The following is a 26,201-nucleotide window of genomic DNA, read 5'->3' as shown; positions in this document are numbered from 1 at the left end:
TTTTTGTCTCTCAGGATGAAGATCAATTGGGTGGATCAGCAGACCACACAGGATTAAATCAAGGCCATGAAACAGTTCTATGCTGTTAAAAACACACCCACACAAATTTTAGTTTTGTTATGAAGAACACCTGCAGCAACTATTCGCACACTGCTGTGAAACTTCTATTTGAACTAACCAGGCAACATTTTGACCCCAGCTTGATGGTACCAGATATACAGTACATACACTAGACTAAAGTTGATTAAATCTTGTTAACTTAGTAGTCAACCAATCAAGCAAACCAGTTTAGAAAAACACTAAAGACAGAATCATAGCTTGTAAGGAACAACCCACAGGCATAGTCTTTGTGTAAAGTTCTTTTTAATTAACAGCGTTAATGTTTCAGCACATACCATCATCAGGATCAAACAGAACATTATATGCATTTTGGTCAACATAAAATCTAGTAGACAACCTCATTGAGTCCATGTGGCAAAAGAGTTTATCTATAATGGTCCCCATTTCAAAAGAAACACTTTTTACTTGACTATATCCTGCAGCCAGACAGTATTACTCCTCTGCACTGTGGAGAGATGATGATGCAGCCATTAACAAAGTTGAAGCCCCGTGGATGGACTCAGTCCATGACTCATGTACTAGACTCTACGCTGAGTTAGATGTACCAGTGGTAACATCTGGCATCAACTGCCTTCATTTTTTAAAACATAAACAGTTTCCCCATATAATGAGCCTGATGGTGTCCTGAGACAGAGGACTATTTGTCTTCGTTTCACCTGACCCTGAGCCTGTTATGGCCTGGCCCACTACAGGACAAGAGCCAGGACCAAGGTTACCCTCAGCGCAAGGCTGGTTCCAGGGTCTGCATAAGCATAGGGTCACCTCAGAAAATCATAGTGTCCTTCATAATACTGACACAATAAGAGGTGATCAAGTGGCCCCTTCTCAAAACAAAATTACTTTGACGATCACCTTGATCTCAGTGGTCAGACAGTGATACAACATGCCAAAAATGTTGGGAGGATATGCTTCATATTGAAACATGAAAGCATTTATTACTAAAAACACTTGAAAAGATTTTACTCCTAAAAAAACTTAAACTTTACAATCACATTTAGCACAGTTTTTATACATCAAGTCATTTGGCCGTCAACAAAAGTAATGCTCGACCAAAGTGAAAATGAAAGTTTATTCATTCTTAGATCTCAGCGACATGTGACGGCTTACAAACCTGATCAAACCGGAATACTTTAACTTCCCCTCAGTCGATCAAAAGGCAACTGCTGATAAACAAAAGAAAGTCTTTCTGTGCAACCGATCAATACGTCATTTTTTTTCTTGAAAAAGGAGAGGATGAATTATGACATATATCACAGTTTTCTGTCAATGTTCCTACTTCTTCGAGAGCAGTTCAGACCCTTTGACGAAAACCAAAGGATGGTAGGCCTTTAATAACGCTCTTTCACATTTACATGTTTATTGAAGACAGAAGAGGTAAAACCTTGTAATCTGTGTCCTCAGAATATGAACGACTACGAGAGTCTGCCTACAGCACTGATGGACCCGCAGGAAATGGAATCGGAGGACTTTATTCAGGTAGGCCAGTCAACGTAAATAATAATAATATACCACCTGTCATTTAGCGAAAACCTGTAGGCTACCGTTCATCAGGTGCAACATGCTTGGTATAAGCACTACCTAAACTACTTGTTTTTTTAATCTAATTACTAAAGTCAAGTAAGTCTTGACTTACCGAAGTCAAGTTAGTCTAGTTTCGGGTTTTTTTGTTTTGCTCCTATGTTCGCCAACTCTTTTGTGCGATCGTCTCTCTCTTTCTCTCTCGGGAGAGTATTTCAAGTGAATCTGTATATGGGCGATGGAGTTAATCAACAGTGGTGGAAGAAGTATTCAGATCCTTTACTTGAGTAAAAGTACCAATACAGCTATGTAAAAATAACCATTACAAGTAAAAGTCCTGCATGAAAAAGCACATAAGTATTAGCAGCAAAAAGTAGTTAAAGTATTGCAGTAAAAGTAGTGGCTTAGTCCCTCTGACTGATAAATTATTAGGGCCTTGACCCCCTAAACATGCTCAAAAACTCACCAAATTTGGCACGCACATCAGGTCTGGTGAAAAATTTGAAAAATATTAACCCCCAAAGTGCCAAAATGTGCTCTATAGCGCCACCTATGTATCTAAAATGGCGGCCACAGCCCGTAGGAATGTCATAGAGAGATCGAACCAAAACTCAATTTATTCGTCTCATCAAGACCTACAAATCGTACAATGACACCCCTGACCTAAATCCAACAGGAAGTCCACAGTGTGCTCATCAAAGTACAACTTTGTGCCAATTTTGGACCTTGAATAAACGCTATCTCCTCCTAGGGCGTTAATGGTATCGGCTTCAAACTTTAATACATGACTTATCACACTGTGCTGAACAAAAGTTATTAAAAACTTTGTAATAACTCGAACGGTTTAGATCTAGTAAGCCCTGAAAGTTGGAGTGCGACATCACACCTTACAATGTAAACCAGTGGGGAGGCAATCTCTGGGCATGGACTTTGTGCCAAACTGGGGCGTCTGACGTCTAAACTTTAAGTCTGACCACTTTTTTTTCAAGGAGTACATGTGCTCCTAAATGAAAAAAAAATAGGAGCACACATATAACTTTAGGAGCACACTGAAAAATGTTCAAGTAACAGTTTCTTGAAGAAAACAATTTATTACATACATATTTACAATTTATCACATACATATTTAAACTCTGTGTGTGTGTGTGTGTGTGTGTGTGTGTGTGTGTGTGTGTGTGTGTGTGTGTGTAAATCACAATTTATGTTGTTTTTAGGGGTGCTCAATTATGGCAAAAATCATAATCACAATTATTTTTGTTCAATATTGGATCACAATTATTTAACACGATTACTTTTTGACTGTCATTTTTGCCAATTGCCGATGTTCATATATGCACATATTTTTTCCCAGTTGGCTGAGGAGACTATTACACATGCAATCATATATTGTACTAATGATCAAGAAAGACATTAGCCTATATGAGGGAAGAACTTTAATGCTGAGCCACTGAACTCCAGTCTTCCTAAGTGACAGTAATTCTTAACCGAAAACTCAGAAGCCCATATGTACATTGAAATATTTATTGGTCCCTGTAATTGTTCCTCCTGTTCATACTTGCCCTGAAGTACTGCCAGACTGAAATGTAAGTGATGGGAGTCAAATATTCAGTCCCTGTTTTGTGAAAAAATGCAGTTAAATTCAACTTAGGCTAGAATGAAGGTTCAATAGCCTGAGTTAGACAAAATCAAGTGAGTACCCTTCACATTTACAGCTTTTTCAACACGAAATTCCTAAAATAAAGAACTTCAAAACACAAGACAGAACAGATCTAAGATAATAAAAGAAAACCTATACAACACAAGTTACCCTTCCACTATATTTTAGACATAGACTTTCAGAACTGTATATTCATTTTCTGGTTGGCGGAGAGAAGCTGTGGCGCCTCACTGTGAAAACTGAATACGTGACAATGCATGCATATTATAGTTCCAACATGCATGTATTGTCACGTGCTTTCCAGTAATCTGCGCAGGACTAGTTCTTGTCAAACAAGCTCTTATTTCCTCTGTGGTTTAGTTGGACAGGAAGTCACACCTAACAACACCCTCTGCAAAGCTCTAAGAGAGAGACTCAGACACAAAGAAGAAAAACTAGAGAAACAGAAGAAGCAAAGTAATAATCTTTATAAACATTATTACTGTATTTGTTTGAAGATTTCCTCTTTATCATTTTCCACCAAGAGAAGACTTATTGTATCCTTGATTTGTATAATCTTAATAAGTACAAATCTTTCTTGTCATTTTTCAGACTGCCAGGGTGTTGCATCCATTGATCTTACTTCTCTTATTACAGTCATGGGGAGGTAATTTCAATGAAACATGCTTGAGTAACACATGGATGTGTGTGAATGTGCTGGAAAGCAAAGAACATAATTCAGCTTCTGACAAACAAACAAAAAAAATCCTTTTTATGTAAACACAATGAATAAGATGAGATAAAAAAAATTGACATGAATGTAATACTGACATCAAAACTAATATTAGATTATAAAAATGATCATTAATTTAACAAGAAAGGCTGGTCAGAGTCTACAGTTAATCAGCTCTCTGAGGCTGCACTTCAAAACACCACGTGAGGTTTCCAGTGTGAATTCAGTTGAAATTTCCAACATCTTAAAAGGTATTTTTTTAATTACCAAAGAGATTATAGATCAACTGATTAAAAATGAAGATACACAGAGTTGCCAGTTTACTTTAACTATGACCAGATTAGCCTGCATTAGTCTGTACAGATCAATTTTATGTCTGCCTGTTATTGACTAATTGAATATTATGTTGTTCAGTAGCTTTAACTTGTGTAATTTTAAAATACCACCTGAATAAATGGTACATGTATATGCAACTTTCTTCCAGAGCTCCAGAACAGCTCAACAGAGATTTAACATTTAAAAATTAAAGGAAAAAATGTTTTGCAGTGATGAGGTGAAAGGGTCTCTTCAGATAAATGTAATCTCTGAAAAGATGAAAATCTCAAACTCAGTCAATCTTACAATCAGTTACCATGAGAGAGACAAGAGTTCATTCCTACGCTCACTTTTCAAATGTCATTTAGTTTCTCTTTCTGCTCACCTGCGGCTGCTGAGATAAAATGTCACACTGGTTGTGGTTAGAAAGACGCAGGAAAGTCAAAGAGTGAGAAACAGCATATTGAAAGCCACTGACTTCACCTTATAACTGTCTTCAGTGTATCATATACAGTATAATGGCTGAGGGCTTTTTTATTCCTGATTGAATGATGACATATTTGTTAGTTTTCTTTTAACTATTTTGAATTCACAGAAGTTCAGGATGATTCACCTGACTGATGGACAGTTGTTCAGAGCTTTGCTTTTCCATCACACCATTATTTATTAAGGCCTGAGCATAGAGTTATGAGGGGCTGTTAGGGACATTATTAGGGACTGAGCCCAAAAGGCAGAGGACTACTGTAAAACAGTAGTCCTCTGCCTTTTGCCCTTTGCCTTTGCAAAGGGCGAGGACCCTATTGTTAGGGCCTGAGCCCCAAAGGGGCGAAGACCCTCTTGTATCTGTTCTGTTTCTTTCTTTCTTTCTTTCTGTCTTTCTTTCTTTCTTTATTATCTCGCCACTTCAGACCTAAATTTGACCCCCTAAACATGCTCAAAAACTCACCAAATTTGGCACGCACATCAGATCTCTTGAAAAATATGATAAAATGTAAAAAATTATCCCCCAATGTGCTAAAATGTGCTCTATAGCGCCTATGTATCTAAAATGGCGGCCACAGCCCGTAGGAATGTCGTAGAGAGATCGAACCAAAACTCAATTATTCGTCTCATCAAGACCTACAAATCATACACTGACACCCCTGACCTAAATCGAACAGGAAGTCCGCAGTGTGCTCATCAAAGTACAACTTTGTGCCAATTTTGGACCTTGAATAAACGCTATCTCCTCCTAGGGCGTTAATGGTATCGGCTTCAAACTTTAATACATGACTTATCACACTGTGCTGAACAAAAGTTATTAAAAACTTTGTAATAACTCGAACGGTTATTGTATTTCGTGTGTTTGTTTCTTTCTTATTATTATTCTTTATTAATACGCCACTTCAACCCTAAATTTGACCCCCTAAACATGCTCAAAAACTCACCAAATTTGGCACGCACATCAGGTCTGGTGAAAAACTTGACAAAATGTAAATATTAACCCCCGAATGTGCTAAAATGTGCTCGAGAGCGCCAACTATGTATCTAAAATGGCCGCCACGGCCCGTAGGAATGTCATAGAGAGAGCGAACCAAAACTCAATTATTCGTCTCATCAAGACCTACAAATCATACGCTGACACCCCTGACCTAAATCCAACAGGAAGTCCGCAGTATGCTCATAAAAAGTATGACTTTGCGCCAATTTTGGACCCTGATCAAACGCTATCTCCTCCTAGGGCGTTTAGATCTAGTAAGCCCTGAAAGTTGGAGTGCGACATCACACCTTACAATGTAAACCAGTGGGGAGGCAATCTCTGGGCATGGACTTTGTGCCAAACTGGGGCGTCTGGCGTCTAAACTATAAGTCTGACCACTTTCAAACCTGTATCAATGGATTCGCGACGAAAATTCCTACAAAAAATGTGATTTTTAATGTAAGATTTGGCAAGTCATGGGATTTATGAGGATATTTCACAAAAAGAGTACTCTGAAATCCTTCTCTCCAGCTGAGAGGGAGAGAGAGAGAATGAGAGGGGGGGATGGGTGAAGTCAGGCCTATCAGCCCAGGTCTGAAAACATCTACATGCCTGTGACAGAAGCCCTTGGACTGCGCCACACTCCAGTTACTTAGTGTTTCTACACATCTGACAGCAGTGTTCAATCCTTACTTTTTTTTCAAAGAGTACATGTGCTCCTTAATAAAAAAAAAATAGGAGCACACATATAACTTTAGGAGCACACTGAAAAATGTTCAAGTAACAGTTTCTTAAAGAAAACATTTCATTACATACATATTTACAATTTATCACATACATATTTAAACTTTTTGTGTGTGTGTGTGTGTGTAAATCACAATTTATGTTGTTTTTAGGGGTGCTCAATTATGGCAAAAATCATAATCACAATTATTTTTGTTCAATATTGGATCACAATTATTTAACACGATTACTTTTTGACTGTCATTTTTGCCAATTGCCGATGTTGATATATGCACATATTTTTTCCACTTGGCTGAGGAGACTATTACACATGCAATCATATATTGTACTAATTATCAAGAAAGACTAAAGCCTATATAATCCTGAGCTACTGAACTCCAGTCTCCCTAAGTTCTTCCTTCATATGTTGTCTTTCTTGATCATAGTATAATCTATGCTTGCATGCATAATAGCCTCCTCAGCCAGCTGGTAAAAATATGTGCATATATCGGCATCGGCAATCGGCCACAATGAGTTGGAAATATCAGCATATCGGATATCGGCAAAAATCCAATGTCGTGCATCCCTAGTTAAAAGTCTTTACATTCCTAAAAATAGACTTGATGAAAATTAGGAAATTAATTTGTTTTACACACAAACTCATCAAGGGTTTTCAGTTTACTAATTGAAATTTAAGTGAATGGGCACAAAACTTGCATGATTTTTATGACACAGGTGTGAGCAAGGCAGACATGTCTCACCCTGCAAAAAATTCTCATCCTCAAACTGTTGAGATTTGATGTTTCGCCATGACAGAGGAAGTTGCTAGAACTTTATTGTAAATGCTCCAGTCTGCACCAAACTTTACATGTTTTATAAGACTCCCGGTCTGAACATGTGTACATGACAATATTCCATCAGTGATGCAAACTGGCTGAATAGCGCCCCCTACGAAATTTCAGTAAAGCAGCCCCAACAGCGGGCAAAACAGTGGACAAAGGAAGTGATGTTTATCTCCTTCTTGCACTGTCTGAAAACAGCCCGGGTCTGAAGACATCTACATGCCCATCACAGAAGCCCTTCAATTGCGCCGCGGCCCAACGTGCGCAAGGGCGTGAAGGCTCGTTCAATCCTGTTTGCAGCTTTAATTATATATGACATCATTAGATTATTAATACTGACGCAGCAGTGTGTAATCAGCATGTTACTGTTGTAGCTGCTGGAGGTGGAGCTAGTTTCAACTACTTTATATACAGTTAGTTAGTTTAGTCCAGTGGTTCCCAACCTAGGGGTTGGGCCCCTCCAAAGGGTCAATAGATAAACCTGAGGGGTCGTGAGATGAGTAATGGGAGAGGAAAGAAGAAAAAACAAAGTTCTGATATACAAATCTGTTTTCAGTTTTTGGACTTTTTCTCTAATCTTTGATTTGTGGTGAAATATTGGATTATTTGAACATTTATTGAAATTAAACCATGTGAGAAGTTTAGAGGGAAAAATCACTATTTGGTGGAGCTGTTAACAACTCATAGACATCTGAAATGTGACCCCGACTACACACTGCTTTTTGTAAGACGTCAAAACTCAAAAAGGTTGGAAACCACTGGTTTCATCTTTAACAGTGTGTTGTATTTTAAAAACTTGTTATATTATCCATTGTGTCAATTCTTCATCTGAAAAGTAACTAAAGCTGTCAAATAAATGTAGTGGAGCAGAAAGTATAATATTTCCCTCTGAAATGTAGTGGAGTAGAAGTATAAAGTAGTATCAAATGGAAATAATCAAGTAAAGTACAAGTACCTCAAAATTTTACTTAAGTACAGTACTTGAGTAAATGTCCCCATTTACTTTAACCCTCTGGTCGTCAAAATAACTTAACTGACGAATCTTCATCAAATGGGAGTCCACAATTAACTAACGTCTCCCTGCTGAAAGAAGGCCAGGTGCCATTGTTCCTGACTGCATTTGTTTGTAACAAACATGGGAACTGTCTCAGTTTTTGTTCTGAACCTGTTAGACAAGTTTTATCTGCTAATATTTTAATTTAGTACATACCAGTCAACCAAGGACCAAACCATAATTTCGTTCACCCAATCAACATTTTGGAAATTTGAGGGTTAAAAAACAGAATAACGTACATAGGTAGGCTATCAATTGGCAGACAGAGGTGGTGCGTATACACCTGTGGGGGGATTTGCTGTATACATAATGTAGCTTATTTTATGGCTACAATATGGAGCCAAAGGAGAAACGTTTTTTTATAACAATAAAACTATTCAAATCAACCCAGACTGACCCAAAACAACATATTGACCTTGAAGTGACCAAAGCCTTTTAGTGGCTGTGGTAATTATGATGGGAGCAAATTAGGAACTCAGATGACTTTAAAGGGCTGTGGAGTTTTATTGTAAACAAACAAAAGTTGTGTTTACATTCACTGTTACTCACCAAACTCATTGCCCTTGTGATCTAACAAATGGATTATTACAATTTGGTTTATTCCTACTGGTAATAATAGCATTGTACTCACCAAGATAAAAGGTACCCTGTGAAGTTTTCCTGTGAACAAACAAAAGTTATGTTTACATTCACTTTTATTCAACAAAATGTATTGTGTGTATCCTGGTGATCTAATAAATGTGTCGAATCAAAGTTTTTCATAAATAATTTGAAAAACTGATTTTTTTTAAAGTAGGCTATTTTAAATCCTTCATTGTTTACATCCATGTTTACTAGCTTTTTCCTCTCTGCCTTTGTTGGTGTGTTGCTGTGTTTATCGGTGCTTTACAGCCACCAGTAAATCAGTGGAATAGTGTAAAACTATTGGTTGGACTGTTTCCATGATCGACCCCTGACCTTAACCACTACTGTAACTATGATAACACCTAGCCATAAACACACAATATGTAATTTCAGCCGCTAGGGGTCTCTAAATCAAAACAATAACAAAAGACGGAGTGTGATGACGGTGTGAAGTAGCAAGGGATCATGGGAGTTGTTGTCTTCATTGTTAAGCAACCAGCTTCTCCGGGATAGGATAACTCCAGTGTTAATCATTCAGGATGTTTTTACCCGGAACCGAATTATCCGCAGAGCTCTCCTCCTCTCGAAAAACAAACACGCAGATTAAAATCGGTAAAAATACTGAATAAAGCTGTTTCACTTAAAAAAAAAATCAATGTTTCTCCGACAATATTCGGCGAGCATTGGACTTCCTGGAGGGGCTGTTAGCCGAACTGCTGCTATCGTTTGCCCAGTTTATTTCTCTGTTAATTTAAGATTCAGACGTCCGATAAATAAAATCCTTCATCTGGTTAAAAGACATGTCGAACAACCACAACGCTGATGTATTATCTTGTATGTGTGCAAGTTAGTCTTTGGTAGACGCAATTGTAGCAGACAAACACCACGCCAACGCATGCATCTTGTGCACTATACTCTTTGGTAGAGGGGTATGACGCCATTGACAGGTGACCAAATGAAACAGTCCATTACCTTGATTAAAATTACAGATTTCTCTGGGTTTGAAAATTGTTGGAAACATTTGGAATAATGTAAGTACACAACTCAACAAAATATATAACATAGGTCTAGTTGTTTTTAGACATTTTAATGTGGAATAGTTACATATTATAGCTTTAAGGAAGTAGTCATTTTAACCCAAACAACGATCCCTAACCTTAACAAAATACTTATTTTAACCTAAACCACACAAATTATTTTGTCCTGCTGAGTATTGCTGATGGAGGCGTTCAATCAGAAAATGGTTGTGTGTTGTTCTGTGGTGCGAAGACTAAACGCGTATTTTGTCATTTATTTTGTAGGGATTGTTGGAGCTAGAGGAACAGTCTCTTGTGCTGGAAGAAAACATTCAAAGAACAAAGATAGATATTTTAGAAATGAGGAACAGCAGGTCACAGTGTTTCAGAAATGTTGAAGAACTACGTGAACGCTTGGAAAACTTTCAAACAAGGTTGAGAACCGCCTTCGAAACCCTGACAGGAAGGTCAATGGAAGAATTCCCAAGGAGAATGATGCCTAGTATCTCAACACGGCACCCGGTAAAAATGATTGTATTCTTATTCTGTTTTTTTTTTGTTTGTTTGTTTACTTAAAAACTTCATGCATGTTAACACTGTCATTTATTATAATATAATTCATATTTTCTGTTCATCATACTATAATTTGTATGATTCACCTTATTTTTGAGGATATTTTGAAGGAAAAAACCCAAGTATATAATCTGTCATCCTAATCTTTTTTTCTAGCGCTTGTGTCTAATGGTTTTTTCTAAGTTGTAACGTTACAATCAATTTAATTATGTAGATGTTTGCTGAATTGTAGCCAGTCATGTCTTAAAACAAAGAGATATCTACTGACAGATCTTCAGAGCCTCATAATTTCCCTCTTCTTCCTGTTAAATTTAGGTGAGAGCAAGACGGCCGTGGCGTTTCAAGTCTTGTCCCAACATCTCATCAACACCTGAAGACCTTGGCTTTGATTTTCTTAATAATCAGTGGAGAAGCTTTAACCGAACCCTAAATTTCAAGAGGCACATTGAAGACAGACTCCAAACCCACCACAAGGATTTGATTTCCCTTGAAAAGTTATTCAAACAGTCCAGGAAGACACTGACACAGATCATGTACAGGGTGAGTTTACTTTCATGACATTGCTACTCTGTTTGGTTTGGTCAGGCCACAGATCATGAGTCTAAAAACAAACCACATTACAAGGTCACAAAAGATACTAATATACACACACTGTACCATTAGACAGGAATGATAGGAGTGAATATTCCTACTCTGCGACTGTGTGCACTATCAGCACCATTTGTTTCATACATATTAGTGCAAGTTGTGCAGGAGTTTATATTGTTGTCTGAAACTGTAGTGGGAGCCATGGATACATCTACAACAGCACACAATTGGGCCACTGTAGAATATATGTCTTATTTCTGGTTGTCATTATATGTTATTGAAGGAGGCCAAACTGGAATTGATTAGGTCAGGTCTACCAGAGACCATCAAGCTGCGAGCAATTGACGCAGCTGAAGCCTGCAATGTTTCAAATTTCAAGAGACATCAAATGATTATGGAGGTCTGCAGATTTTGTGCCTCTTTGTGTTGAGCCCAGTGCAAGAACTATGCTGCAAGCTTTAGAGTGTGTTCAGACAGAAAACAGCACTGTGTAAAAAGATGCACCACATCATTCATCTGAATGGGACAGCTGTGTTGGCTCAATGATTGTGCCAACGCAGAAGGCTCCAGTATAGAATCACAGGTTCCTTTGGGAACGTGATTCATCCTTTGGAGGACATGAATATGTTGACAGTTGGGTCTGTGTGAAGCAGAATCACATTGTCTACATGTCACATGTTTTATCGGTAAAATTGGTATTTTGATGAATATTCAAACTTTCTACAACAAGTATTTCTGTTGACTTTCATTTCATTCATATCTCAGTCAGTATTTTGCAGTATTTCTAAGTGAGAAGTTGATACTAAAGCTTCTCAGCTTTTTCCTTCCTCCCTTTTTCAGACTGTGTGATGTTTAATAATGGGAAGTTCATTGGTTCGTCTCTCCAGGATCTCCAGTTTTATTATCATTACTGACCAAAATGACAGTTGTAGCCTTCTGCAAAAAATGCATCTATCTAAAGAACTTACCAATGATGATACTGTTTAATAAGGTCCAATTAGAGTCAAAATTTGTTGAGAATCTCTCAGGGATCTCAATGGCCTATTCATAGGCATTTCTGTATGAATCTATTAGATAACCTTCGTGCTTCGTAACACGCTGTGTAGCATTGCCAAAAGATCTATAAACTAAATCATTAGATTTAGAGATCATCCAGTTGTGGTAACTTTATAAAAACGGTCACTTGGGGACGTTTGATTGCAGTGATACGTAACCTGAGTGATTCACTGCCTGAGAAGACAATTTCTACAGAAGCAAAGTTGATTCATTGTAGTTACAAGGAGGTTTATTCTTTGGATATTGATTTTTATTTAACTTTTGCTCATACATGTTATTCTGACCAGGATTATTCATATGTTGAACATTGTGATGATTTTTAATTCCAGTTTTCACCATTTTTTAATGGAAATGTGGGGATTTTAAAAACTTTCAAGATCTCATGATTTTGCAGAAATTAGTTATTACATTCATTGTTGTGATGAAAGATCATAAATCTCTTTAATGAATGTGCTGAAGTCGCTGAACAGTAACCTTTATATAATTGATAAGTTAGGTATTACTAGTAGTCTACATGAAAACTCAGTCTGCTGAGTCATCAACTGTGTTCACACACATATTGATAGCACTTGCCCTCAAAAAGTGCTAAATACATCTTTCACAATATGCTGTACTCACTTCCATTATACAAGAACACATTGTTTGCAGCTTATGTACATTTAACAATATGAATACAGTGAACATCATCTGATTTTAATTTTGTGCTTCTTTCTGAAGGCTCGTCGACCTGAAAATGTCCCATCCGAGCAGATTGAGGAAACTCCTCCTCCTTCACCAGTAGGTTCTTTTCTAATTTTTTATGTGGCAAGAGCAGGACTGTGTCCACAGTCAGACAATATTCATTTTTGCATGACTAACTGATTTAAACTCATTCACTTAAGAGCTCAGCATGTTCTCTGTGGCTGTGCGCACTATCAGCACCATTTTCTTTCATACATAGTAGTACAAGTTGTGCAGGAGGTGCTATTGTTGTCTGAAACTGTGGTGGGAGCTGTGGATACATCTACAACAGCACACAATACAGCCACTGTAGAAGAAGAAAGTAGGAAAAGCTGCACAAGATGTTTCTTTCTTAAAATTGTACAGCACGTGTGTTGTTTTCTACTTTCCTTCACGTTCTTCTTGTCTCTTAAAAATGCATCTTCTTTCTGGTTGTCATTATGTTATTGAAGGAGGCCAAACTGGAAGTGATTAAGTCAGGTTAAGCAGAGGCCCACAAGCCGCGAGCAATCAATGCAGTTGAAGACCGCAATGTTTCAAATTTCAAGAGACATCAACAGGATCTGCAGACCTCCACAATTAAAGAATATGGAGGTCTGCAGCAACACATCATCATCTGGCAAGAGGCTGGACTGGCCAGTCAAACACATGCAAACATACATTCCTGGAAGATTGCTTCATGATGAAAACGCCATTTCTCTACTGTTTAACTCACAGTCATCATGATAAAAGATGAAACAATAGCTGCTGTGATAATTTTCTACAATTGTAGAATCCTGCTTCATAACACTATGAACCATTGTGACGTGCCTTATGGTCTGATTAGTCTCCAAACTCATGTATCTGTTACTAAAACCAGCCTTCCTGGATCGTCTTTCATCTGTGCCTAAAACAACACAAGGGGCTGCTCCTTTTGTGTACAATATAAATTACAAATTTACTATTTATTATTTACTAATTTAATTTACTATACATAACTAATAACTTTCCAAATATGTCATTAAACTTCATGAATATGTTGACAGTTGGGTCTGTGTGAAGCAGAATCACATTGTTTACATGTCACATGTTTTATCAGTAAAATTGGTATTTTGATGAATGTTCAAACTTTCTACAACAAGTATTTCTGTTGACTTTCATTTCATTCATATCTCAGTCAGTATTTTGCAGTATTTCTAAGTGAGAAGTTGATACTAAAGCTTCTCAGCTTTTTCCTTCCTCCCTTTTTCAGACTGTGTGATGTTTAATAATGGGAAGTTCATTGGTTCGTCTCTCCAGGATCTCCAGTTTTATTATCATTACTGACCAAAATGACAGTTGTAGCCTTCTGCAAAAAATGCATCTATCTAAAGAACTTACCAATGATGATACTGTTTAATAAGGTCCAATTAGAGTCAAAATTTGTTGAGAATCTCTCAGGGATCTCAATGGCCTGTTCATAGGCATTTCTGTATGAATCTATTAGATAACCTTTGTGCTTCGTAACACGCTGTGTAGCATTGCCAAAAGATCTATAAACTAAATCATTAGAGTTAGAGATGATCCAGTTGTGGTAACTTTATAAAAACAGTCACTTGGGGACGTTTGATTGCAGTGATACGTAACCTGAGTGATTCACTGCCTGAGAAGACAATTTCTACAGAAGCAAAGTTGATTGATCGTAGTTACAAGGAGGTTTATTCTTTGGATATTGATTTTTATTGAACTTTTGCTCATACATGTTATTCTGACCAGGATTATTCATGTGTTGAACATTGTGATGATTTTTAATTCCAGTTTTCACCATTTTTTAATGGAAATGTGGGGATTTTAAAAACTTTCAAGATCTCATGATTTTGCAGAAATTAGTTATTACATTCATTGTTGTGATGAAAGATCATAAATCTCTTTAATGAATGTGCTGAAGTCGCTGAACAGTAACCTTTATGTAATTGATAAGTTAGGTATTACTAGTAGTTTACATGAAAACTCAGTATGCTGAGTCATCAACTGTGTTCACACACATATTGATAGCATTTGCTCTTAAAAAGTACTAAATACATCTTTCACAATATGCTGTACTCACTTCCATTATACAAGAACACATTGTTTGCAGCTTATGTACATTTAACAATATGAATACAGTGAACATCATCTGATTTTAATTTTGTGTTTCTTTCTGAAGGCTCGTCGACCTGAAAATGTCCCATCCGAGCAGCTTGAGGAAACTCCTCCTCCTTCACCAGTAGGTTCTTTTTTAAATTTTTATGTGGCAAGAGCAGGACTGTGTCTACAGTCAGACAATATTCATTTTTGTGTGACTAACTGATTTAAACTCATTCACTTAAGAGCTCAGCATGTTCTCTGTGGCTGTGCGCACTATCAGCACCATTTTCTTTCATACATAATAGTGCAAGTTGTGCAGGAGTTGCTATTGTTGTCTGAAACTGTAGTGGGAGCTGTGGATACATCTACAACAGCACACAATACGGCCACTGTAGAAGAAGAAAGTAGGAAAAGCTGCACAAGATGTTTCTTTCTTAAAATTGTACAGCATGTGTGTTGTTTTCTACTTTCCTTCACGTTCTTCTTGTCTTTTAAAAATGCATCTTCTTCCTGGTTGTCATTATGTTATTGAAGGAGGCCAAACTGGAAGTGATTAAGTCAGGTTTAGCAGAGACCAACAAGCCGCGAGCAATCATTGCAGTTGAAGACTGCAATGTTTCAAATTTCAAGAGACACACAAGGGGCTGCTCCTTTTGTGTACAATATAAATTACAAATTTACTATTTATTATTTACTAATTCAATTTACTATAATTAACTAATAACTTTCCAAATATGTCATTAAACTTCATGAATATGTTGACAGTTGGGTCTGTGTGAAGCAGAATCACATTGTTTACATGTCACATGTTTTATCAGTAAAATTGGTATTTTGATGAATATTCAAACTTTCTACAACAAGTATTTCTGTTGACTTTCATTTCATTCATATCCCAGTCAGTATTTTGCAGTATTTCTAAGTGAGAAGTTGATACTAAAGCTTCTCAGCTTTTTCCTTCCTCCCTTTTTCAGACTGTGTGATGTTTAATAATGGGAAGTTCATTGGTTCGTCTCTCCAGGATCTCCAGTTTTATTATCATTACTGACCAAAATGACAGTTGTAGCCTTCTGCAAAAAATGCATCTATCTAAAGAACTTACCAATGATGATACTGTTTAATAAGGTCCAATTAGAGTCAAAATTTGTTGAGAATCTCTCAGGGATCTCAATGGCCTGTTCATAGGCATTTCTGTATGAATCTATTAGATAACCTTTGTGCTTCGTAACACGCTGTGTAGCATTGCCAAAAGATCTATAAACTAAATCATTAGAGTTAGAGATGATCCAGTTGTGGTAACTTTATAAAAACAGTCACTTGGGGACGTTTGATTGCAGTGATACGTAACCTGAGTGATTCACTGCCTGAGAAGACAATTTCTACAGAAGCAAAGTTGATTGATCGTAGTTACAAGGAGGTTTATTCTTTGGATATTGATTTTTATTTAACTTTTGCTCATGCATGTTATTCTGACCAGGATTATTCATGTGTTGAACATTGTGATGATTTTTAATTCCAGTTTTCACCATTTTTTTAATGGAAATGTGAGGATTTTAAAAACTTTCAATATCTCATGATTTTACAGAAATTAGTTATTACATTCATTGTTGTGATGAAAGATCATAAATCTCTTTAATGAATGTGCTGAAGTCGCTGAACAATAACCTTTATGTAATTGATAAGTTAGGTGTTACTAGTAGTCTGCATGAAAACTCAGTCTGCTGAGTCATCAACTGTGTTCACACACATATTGATAGCACTTGCCCTTAAAAAGTACTAAATACATCTTTCACAATATGCTGCACTCACTTCCATTATACAAGAACACATTGTTTGCAGCTTATGTACATTTAACAATATGAATACAGTGAACATCATCTGATTTTAATTTTGTGCTTCTTTCTGAAGGCTCGTCGACCTGAAACTGTCCCATCGGAGCAGCTTGAGGAAACTCCTCCTCCTTCACCAGTAGGTTCTTTTTTAAATTTTTATGTGGCAAGAGCAGGACTGTGTCTACAGTCAGACAATATTCATTTTTGTGTGATTAACTGATTTAAACTCATTCACTCGCTACAAAATGACAGTTGTAGCATTCTGCAAAAAGAAGTAAGAAAAATAGCAAGTAATCTGCAAGAAATGCATCTTTTTAAAGAACTAACCAATGATGATACTGTTTAATAAGGTCCCATTTGAGTTAAATTTTGTTGAGAATCTCTCAGGGATCTCAAAGGCCTGTTCATAGGCATTTCTGTATGAATCTATTAGATAACCGTTGTGCTTTGTAACATGTTGTGTAGCATTGCCAAAAGATCTATAAACTAAATCATTAGAGTTAGAGATGATCTAGTTGTGGTAACTTTATAAAAACGGTCACTTGGGAACGTTACAATACATTATGAATACAGTGAACATCATCTCAATTTGATTTTGTGCTTCTTTCTGAAGAACCGCCACACTGAAAATAACCGGACCAAGGTCCTTCTCTCTGGAGTCTTCGTTCAATACGAGTAGGTTCTTTTTTTAATCTTTTTTTACATGTCAAGAGCAGGACTGTGTCCACAGTAAGACAATATTAATTTTTGTGTGACTAACTGATTTAAACTCATTCACTTAAGAGCTCAGCATGTTCTCTGTGGCTGTGTGCGCACTATCAGCACCATTTTCTTTCATACATAATAGTGCAAGTTGTGCAGGAGTTGCTATTGTTGTCTGAAACTGTAGTGGGAGCTGTGGATAAATCTACAACAGCACACAATACAGCCACTGTAGAAGAAGAAAGTAGGAAAAGCTGCACAAGATGTTTCTTTCTTAAAATTGTACAGCATGTGTGTTGTTTTCTACTTTCCTTCACGTTTTTCTTGTCTTTTAAAAATGCATCTTCTTTCTGGTTGTCATTATGTTATTGAAGGAGGCCAAAGTGGAAGTGATTAAGTCAGGTTTAGCAGAGACCAACAAGCCACGAGCAACCAATGCAGTTGAAGACCGCAATGTTTCAAATTTGCAGACCTCCACAATTAAAGAATATGGACGTCTGCAGGTATCGTATTATCATTCTCAAAAAGAACATAGAAACATTTTAAGTCATCCGCAAAAAATGCATCTATTTAAAGAACTTACCAATGATGATACTGTTTAATAAGGTCCAATTAGAGTCAAAATTTGTTGAGAATCTCTCAGGGATCTCAATGGCCTATTCATAGGCATTTCTGTATGAATCTATTAGATAACCTTTGTGCTTCGTAACACGCTGTGTAGCATTGCCAACAAGATCTATAAACTAAATCATTAGATTTAGAGATGATCCAGTTGTGGTAACTTTATAAAAACAGTCACTTGGGGACGTTTGATTGCAGTGATACGTAACCTGAGTGATTCACTGCCTGAGAAGACAATTTCTACAGAAGCAAAGTTGATTGATCGTAGTTACAAGGAGGTTTATTCTTTGGATATTGATTTTTATTGAACTTTTGCTCATACATGTTATTCTGACCAGGATTATTCATGTGTTGAACATTGTGATGATTTTTAATTCCAGTTTTCACCATTTTTTTAATGGAAATGTGGGGATTTTAAAAACTTTCAAGATCTCAAGAATTTGCAGGAATTTGTTATTGCATTTATTGTTATGATGGAAAAATCATAAATCTCTTTAATGAATGTGCTGAAGTCACTGAACAGTAACCTTTATATAATTGAGTTAGGTAAGCTAAGTTAGGTATTGCTAGTAGAATACATGAAAACTTAATAATGCAGATTTATCGTAACACTTTACAATATGGTGCTGGACTCAGAGATTTTGGAATAATGAATCATTAGCTAATCATTAATTCATAATAATCTATGAATTGATTTACTGACCACTTTCTTGAAGAGATGTTCCTGTTTAACTCAGAACCAGCGTCTTAGGGGCTAAAAACTTGTAATGACTCATTTGTTGCTGATGACGTAAACATTAGTTACTCTTTTTTTGCACCCTAAGTAAAGCATTATCCTACAAATCTAGTAGATACTGATTATTTTACACCTGGATTCACAGTTTGTTCCTTAAAAGCAAAACAATGTCACTTTTAATGTACAAAAAGTACATTCTTTATCAAAAAAAAAAGAAAAGTTTGATTTCAAAGCATTACAATTCTTACTTTTATTTAATCCTACTAATCCTACTCTATTGCAGTGGGAGGTAGTAGTGAGTCACTTCATAGTTTACCAGCCACCATAAAACATGAATAGAAGGAGGAAAGTGACCACAACAAACATGTCAGAGGAAATACAACAAGATCAACTGGAGTGTTGAGCATTACAGGTAAAAAGAAAAGAGTAAAATCAGCAGGATGTCAGCAGGGCAAAAAAGTAAGTGACAAACAGAGTCAGACAAGAATAACCCTTCCTCTGCCGACAACAGCTGCGATGCTATCATATCGGACCCTCTCCAGGTGTTTGGGATTGATGTAGATAACTAATCAGCCCTGCAACACCGTAGCATGAAGATAAACGTGATATCCTAGATTAGTGTGCCCAGCTTGCTGGTCAACCAGCTGGTTTGCTAACGTTAAAAATCCTGCAGCACTGAGCTTCCTAGATAACTGCCACCAGAGTTATCTGAGTCAACGGCCTTAGAGACACATTCCACCTGCTGCAGTTCAGAGCAGTCCACGGCTCCACCATCAGCCAAGCAGTCAGACTGCAAAAAGAAGCTGACTGCCTAGCCTCCGCCAGGGAGACATGGCCCCAGCCCCAGCTCTTAGTCCACTCCACTGCTCAGTTCCAGAGCCTGTATAGAGAAGCAAGTTCTGCCTCTGCTGCTCAGCATGGTGGACCCAGATTGGGTCCCATAGAGTGCGTTCTTATGAAGTAACACTGTTCAATCAGGAATTTAACACACATTATTAAAAATTCACCCAGGGCAGCCAGGCATGTTGCAGAGGGCACATTAAAATAGTGAGGAAAAAGGACAACAGTATTTTGAAAATTATTACGTTCTCATCAGCAATTATAACATGTCATTAGGCTCATTCGAGATGAGCCAAGACAGCGCGGAATTGATCACCAGCGATCACTGCACAATGCAATGCTAGCTATATATGTGTCGGATTTGATCCAGACTTGCTCTGACGTCATGTATATGTAGACAGTGATAACCTCATGTAATTAAGGCCTGCCATTTTTGGAGCCAGGAGCCACAGTTGTTCCACCGACTGCAAGACCTCAGTGTATGATGGGAAACAACTGGCTGTCACCTGATCAAAGAGCTGATTTGCTCAGGTGTTGGATCAATAGCATTGTGTTTTATAGAAACTAATTTATTGTTAATAGTAAAGATATGTTTTGTTTGTCAACAGAATAAATGGTGTGTAGTTGATGCTGACTTTTATCAGCCAGAGTAGATGAATAAATTCAGTAGCCTACAAATATTACAGATTCCCCTTGGAATATTTTTTCAGCAGCGTTGCTTTTGTGCATGTGTGTAGCCCTCGATACCAGGACCATTTGCACACACAGTGGAATAATTTAAAACTACCTTAGAGCTGTTCCAGATATGTTTATTCATGTTCAGAGTCGTGTGTGTTAATTTACCAGGAGCTACACTATTATTCAGAGATGCGCTGATATGGAATTACTTGGCCAAGTTTTTTTTTCTAATACAGCACCAAGGTTTATAGCATAAAGAATACATGTATTTATTGTTAACTTGTTTGTAAACAAGCAGCAACAACCACAGCTTGAAATTGAAGTCAATGCGGAAGTCCCTTAAATTGCAATCCCACTGACGATCACTAGATGCTGGCTCCAAAAAATCCCTGGCTCCAATAGACTCCCATTCAAGAAGTGTCAACTTCTCTCTAGAAAGTCAATACATTTTTTCATCAAGTCATTATGGTCTCAATCTCTAAATTTGGGCCCTCTTATAAGTGTGCTGGAATAAGTGGAATATATTTGGAAATAATTGCTCCGTTAATAAGATATAAAGACGAATAGTAGCTTTGATGTCTGCCATGTGGGCACTGATTGGCAGCTGTGATTGACAGTTGGCTCACCTGCCATGTTAGTTAGCTAATTTTAGCACAAGTCTGCACCACTCAGTGTAGACATGTGCACTCGATGTAGTTGACCCTGGGATAACTTAGCCCCTTTTCACACATAGATTGTTAACCCAGGTTTAACCTAAACCCAAGGCTATACGATTCACACTGCACTTTCCACTAGCTCTGGGTTAGCTGTCCGTTGGAACATGTGACTAATGTTTACATGCAAGAATGACGTGTGACTGCTCCACTATTTTCTTCAGTCTCGTTTCACACTGAGAACTTTTAGCCCCATGTTTAGTTGATTTTCAGGGAATAACCCCGCAAACTCAGGGCTAATCCTGCTCTAGAAGAGGTCCAGCAAGCCCTAGGCTAGAGTTGGGGTCAGCCTACTTTGGAGTGTGCCAGGATTGTGCCAGTGTGAAAGCTTTCTTAAGGCCCAAATGCACTGAAAGTATCTGATGCACACGTTTTTGAACGCACACCTATTGTTTTAAATGGCCGAATACACACCAAAAGTGTTATGAGCTGCCTCAAACTTCCTTGACACCCGTACTCCAACCTTGTTTCGAACTTGGAGCATCAAATGAGGACCCAGCGACCAAAGCTGTTTTCTCTGCAACCAAGAACGAGAGAGATAGCCCAAGCCAGCTGAGTGCTGGTGAGTGAGAGAGAGAGAGACAGCGTGGCGGTGGTCGAGCAAGGAGAGTGAGCAGTAGTGAGAATAAAGCTGGTGAATGAGAGAAATAAAATGTTATATTCTGATTATTTCACAGCAGTCGACGTTCTACAGTACAAATAAATAACCATCAAACACTCACAGATGATTTACTGTGGAAACAGACACTCTTAGTTATTTTACCTCCTCTGCATTTGTCCTTTTCATTCATTCATCATATCCAACTAATGCAGCAGTTAATACAAAGAACAACAGAAAAAATCTGTATTGGTTCTGTGGTGTTGGCATCTCAAATCTGATGCCTGTAGTGCACCATAGGAACATCAAATGACGCGCGTCAAATGAGGTATGTCAATTATTGGCCTTTAGCCTGGGGCTAAAAAGCCCTGGGCTACTGCACATAAAATGCCTTCAGTTTGTCTGGGAGGGTGATGTCCTGGTTGTTGCATGGGGACCTGTTACCTCTGTAGTTTGTGACAGCCTGTATACCCTGCCACATACTGCAAGTATTGTTGCCAAGGTAACAGTTTTCCAGTTTTTGAGAGTAGGCCCATTTTGCTACTTTGATGGATTTCTGTAGATCAGCAATGTGCCGGTACTGTGTTTCATCCGCAGATATAGAAGTTCTGTTCTGTTCTTTGATTCTGTTACAAATGTATTTGTTGAACCGTGACTTCTGATTTGGAAACACAGGGATGTTCTCGAGAGGTCACATATGGAGGTGCACCAGTTAATGTAGCAACTTACAGTCCCTGTGTACTCATAGATGTTAGCTGTAGCTTCCTTAAACAGGTTCATGTCAGTGTTTTAAAAACAGTCCTGTAATTCTGCCAGCAAACCATTTGTCCAATTTTAATCAATCTTTATACCATGTAAATCAGACAAAAAAAAAAAAAAACAAAAGTGTGTAATTGCAGGAATAAACCTTCTTCTTTCTTTGTTTTTTTTTTTTCAGAAGAATGTAACTGGAATCAACCGTCCTTGAAATGAATCCTGCAGTCCCAGAGTGAAAGGTACCAAGCATGAGAAGGTGCCTACCACAGGAAATAAAGTTACATGCCAGGATAAGTCCAGTGGCAGCCCATCTTTCCTAGTGGCCATTATCAGCACAGTTGTATAATTTATTAAAATAATGGCTGCCAGCTGTGTTGCCATTTTCGTTTTCATTTTATTGGTAGGCCTGTATAACTGATTGATAATAATGATAATTATTGGCAGTTGCATTGTTGTAATGGACAACTTCTGAGAGATTCAAAGGTTATTATTCCCCATTTACTGTTGTAGAAGAATTCATAGATGGGTCATTTATTCTGTAAATATCTCCAAACTACTCATCAGCCAACAGACCTCAGCTGTCATCATAATCTTCTGCAGAGCTCAGTGCTCCCAGCAGGCCCTCTAATGGGCAACATGGGAAGAGACTTCTGTGATGAATGAATCTTAGACTGGAAGTACAAAAGGCATTTGGGCAAAGGAGAGGATATATTTAGAATTTAAATGATTAATTTAGATTTTCCCGGTTTAAGTACAGATTTAGCAATGCTGTAAAAATTGCCTGTTTTGTAAGCAGCTTGTGTCTAGTTTGGATGCATGTACAGTAGGTGTTCAAGACAAGTGAATGGACAGAATAAAAAGAACAGCCAAGATCATCACACAGCCAAACACAAGTCTATCAGTGGAGACAGAGAAAGAGATCCAGTTAGATTTGATGTGGGGCCTTTTTTTATTTAAGTGCACTGATACTGATGATCTGTTCTTTAAATGACAATCCTGTTGTGTGTCATTCACATTTGTGCACACATTTAAATTTACATGTGTTCAAGTGTTGACCATTTTGTGATTAACAAGTCATAATAACCTGGTATTTTATATGTACTATGTCAGGATGAAAATGAATGCAGTGTTGAGGATTAACTGTTATGCTTTACAAAAACGATAACAGAATATCCTGGGCAAGTAGGAAAAAAGACAAGGTCACAATATTTTTGTAAGGAGAGCTGTAGTACTGGGGGAGAGCAGGGGTCAAAAGTGCATTCTGTCCAGCAAACGAGAAAAAGGGAGAGAAAACCGAGAAGATGGACAAGAATAGTGAAGACCTCCCTCAACTGCAGCTGTATTAAAGGAAATGTAACTCTGAGGAAATGTCTGTTTTTAGTTAGTTTTTTTTAGTCCGTTTTTTTGGCCGTTGTTTGTGGGATTTTTGTTTGTTTGTTTTTTACTTTTTTACTCTTTTTTACTTTTGAGCAGATTTTTAGCTTATTAAAATATACTCTTTTGAGATTTTATAGTTTGCTTGTTGTGTTAAATAAAACTATTGAAAGACAGAAACTTCTCATCTTTTTTTGTTCTGATTCTTGATTCATCCAGGGCTCTCAACTACATTTTTGGTAGGCAGGAGGTAGCGTAGTAGACATAGTTACTTCACACAGCAGTACTTGTGGACTGTTAAATAGCATCAAACCAGTGGGAACGGTACTTCATTGGACTGAGGCCTATAGACTCCTAAACAGTGCCCAGATTGACACTTGCATTAGATTCTGGAGTCCATCATAACCAGTCAACAGTAGACCAAAACATGACCACCCCCTGGTGCATGAGCAGGTAATGGTTCATTTGCATTAACGTATCTGCAGCGAATCTATGAGCAAAGTTTATTGCACAGTTACTACTCAAAACTGATGGGTCAAAGGTGAATTCTGGCTCTAGACTAGGTGGTTTCACCTAAAAAGAGTTGCAAGTGTAATCAACCCCTTTATAGCTACATTGAACAAATGTTCAAGAAGTAAATCTCTATTTTGAGGAGAGGAAAGAAAATAGACAATTGCTAGAACTAGCATAAAAGTGAACAAGAGAAGCAAGACCAGTTTTAAACTGCAAACATCTAAGAAATAACTGCCAGTAGAGAGGAAGATTTCTACTTTTTGCTATTTCTCTCTCTGCCTGAAATTGATTTTTTTTAGGGGCATTTTTAGTCTTTTTTCGTGACTTGCCTGGAAATTGCATGTTTTTAATTATTACTATACAGTTTCAATATTCACAAAATAATTTTCAATTATTTAACATGTAATCAGTGTAATATTAGGTGTTACATAATTAAACATGTCCACTAAATTTAAAACATTTAATTTGATGCATTTTAACAGTTTTGTTGCATATATTCATATAAATTTATATTCACGTTATCTACATTTATCAGTTTTTGAGAATTTTTTAAAAAACATTTTGTCTACATTTAATTACATTTAATACGTGTTTGAGCATAATCACCACTATGTGTAGAACTTGAAAATGTCCAACTACATATAGTGTTAGTATAAAAAAAGACACTGTGGCAGACATGCTACAACCCTCCAATCCACTTCCTTATGGCAAGGTGAAATATCTCAACAACTACTGAGTGGACAGACATGAAAATTTATACCTCCTGAATATCAGCATGTTAACATTGTCATTATGAGCATTTTAGAATAACAATAACATTTTTGCATTAACTTCATCATGACTGCTAAGTATCAAAACCAAACTTTGGAGCTCAATTTTTATCCATCTTGCAATTTGGTTTTCTTCACAATCGGCATCACAGCCTCTCAGATCCACCTCCATGACTGAAGACTTTTAATCTTGTTCTACAAACAGAAACATGTGTCTACAGAAGTATTTGAAACATGTTATAATCACATAATCTACACATAGTGGTTTGCAAATTCTATCTGCATTTAATCAGTGTTTTGTAGAACATTTTGTTAACATCATTTATTTAGTTTCTATATTTTGTATGTATTTTGTGATGTTTGTGGTGAGTTTTTAAAATATGTTTTTGAAGTATTTACATATTATGTGTTTATGGAGGGATTTTATAATTATTTTTGAAGTATTTACATATTACGTGATGTGATGCCATTTCCTGGGTAAGCTGTTAAAGTGGAATAACTTAATTTAGGACACTGCCGGTTTTGTTTTTGGGAATGCAGGTATTTTATGTTGATTTTACCTTCTATAAATAAACACATGACACACGGTGGGTTTTTTATGGCTGATTTTGGTTTATTTTTAGCAACAACAACAAAACACCAAAAATTAAATCAAGAGATTTAGGTTACTCAAAGACCATTATGTAATAATTAACTTTATATAACACTTTTCAGAGTACTCTAAGATGCTTTACAATATTAAAAGAAAAAAAATTACAGAAAATACAATTGCACAGATGAATGAATAAAGAAAACATTTAAAAAATACAATAATTTTACAAACATTTTTGGCTATGCAGGGGGACTTTGGACTCCTGGCTACAGTTGTGCTCCAGTCAGATGGATCAGACCACACTTTCACATTTACACTTTCTTTTAATATGTAATTGAAACGTTAAGCTGCTTTAAAAGATTCAAGATCTGATCCAAACTCAAACTTTAAACCTTCACTGTTGGATAATGAGCCTAC

General features: G+C 37.1%; 1 protein-coding gene across 6 annotated transcripts; it reads left to right on the top strand.

Annotated features, from left to right (window-relative positions):
* Positions 1 to 443: 443 nt before the first annotated feature.
* LOC121902120 lies at positions 444 to 24,241 on the top strand. Of its 6 annotated transcripts, none has more exons than XM_042419332.1 (9): positions 444 to 1,440; positions 1,522 to 1,596; positions 10,326 to 10,562; positions 10,929 to 11,153; positions 12,975 to 13,034; positions 15,142 to 15,201; positions 16,968 to 17,027; positions 17,505 to 17,566; positions 17,968 to 18,036. In XM_042419332.1, the coding sequence occupies exons 1-9, from the start codon at positions 1,354 to 1,356 to the stop codon at positions 17,984 to 17,986; spliced, it is 885 nt and encodes a 294-aa protein (XP_042275266.1). In that variant the 5' UTR covers positions 444 to 1,353; the 3' UTR covers positions 17,987 to 18,036. The 6 variants fall into 6 exon arrangements, with proteins under 6 accessions (XP_042275266.1, XP_042275267.1, XP_042275269.1 ...); XM_042419333.1 differs by lacking the exon at positions 17,968 to 18,036 and adding an exon at positions 22,717 to 24,241 and having other exon boundaries at positions 445 to 1,440; XM_042419335.1 differs by lacking the exons at positions 16,968 to 17,027; positions 17,968 to 18,036 and adding an exon at positions 22,717 to 24,241 and having other exon boundaries at positions 446 to 1,440.
* The last annotated feature ends 1,960 nt before the right edge of the window (positions 24,242 to 26,201 follow it).

Source organism: Thunnus maccoyii, chromosome 8 (genome assembly GCF_910596095.1).
Source record: "Thunnus maccoyii chromosome 8, fThuMac1.1, whole genome shotgun sequence".
Lineage (NCBI taxonomy): Eukaryota > Metazoa > Chordata > Actinopteri > Scombriformes > Scombridae > Thunnus > Thunnus maccoyii.
This window is presented reverse-complemented; position numbering and strand designations above follow the sequence as displayed.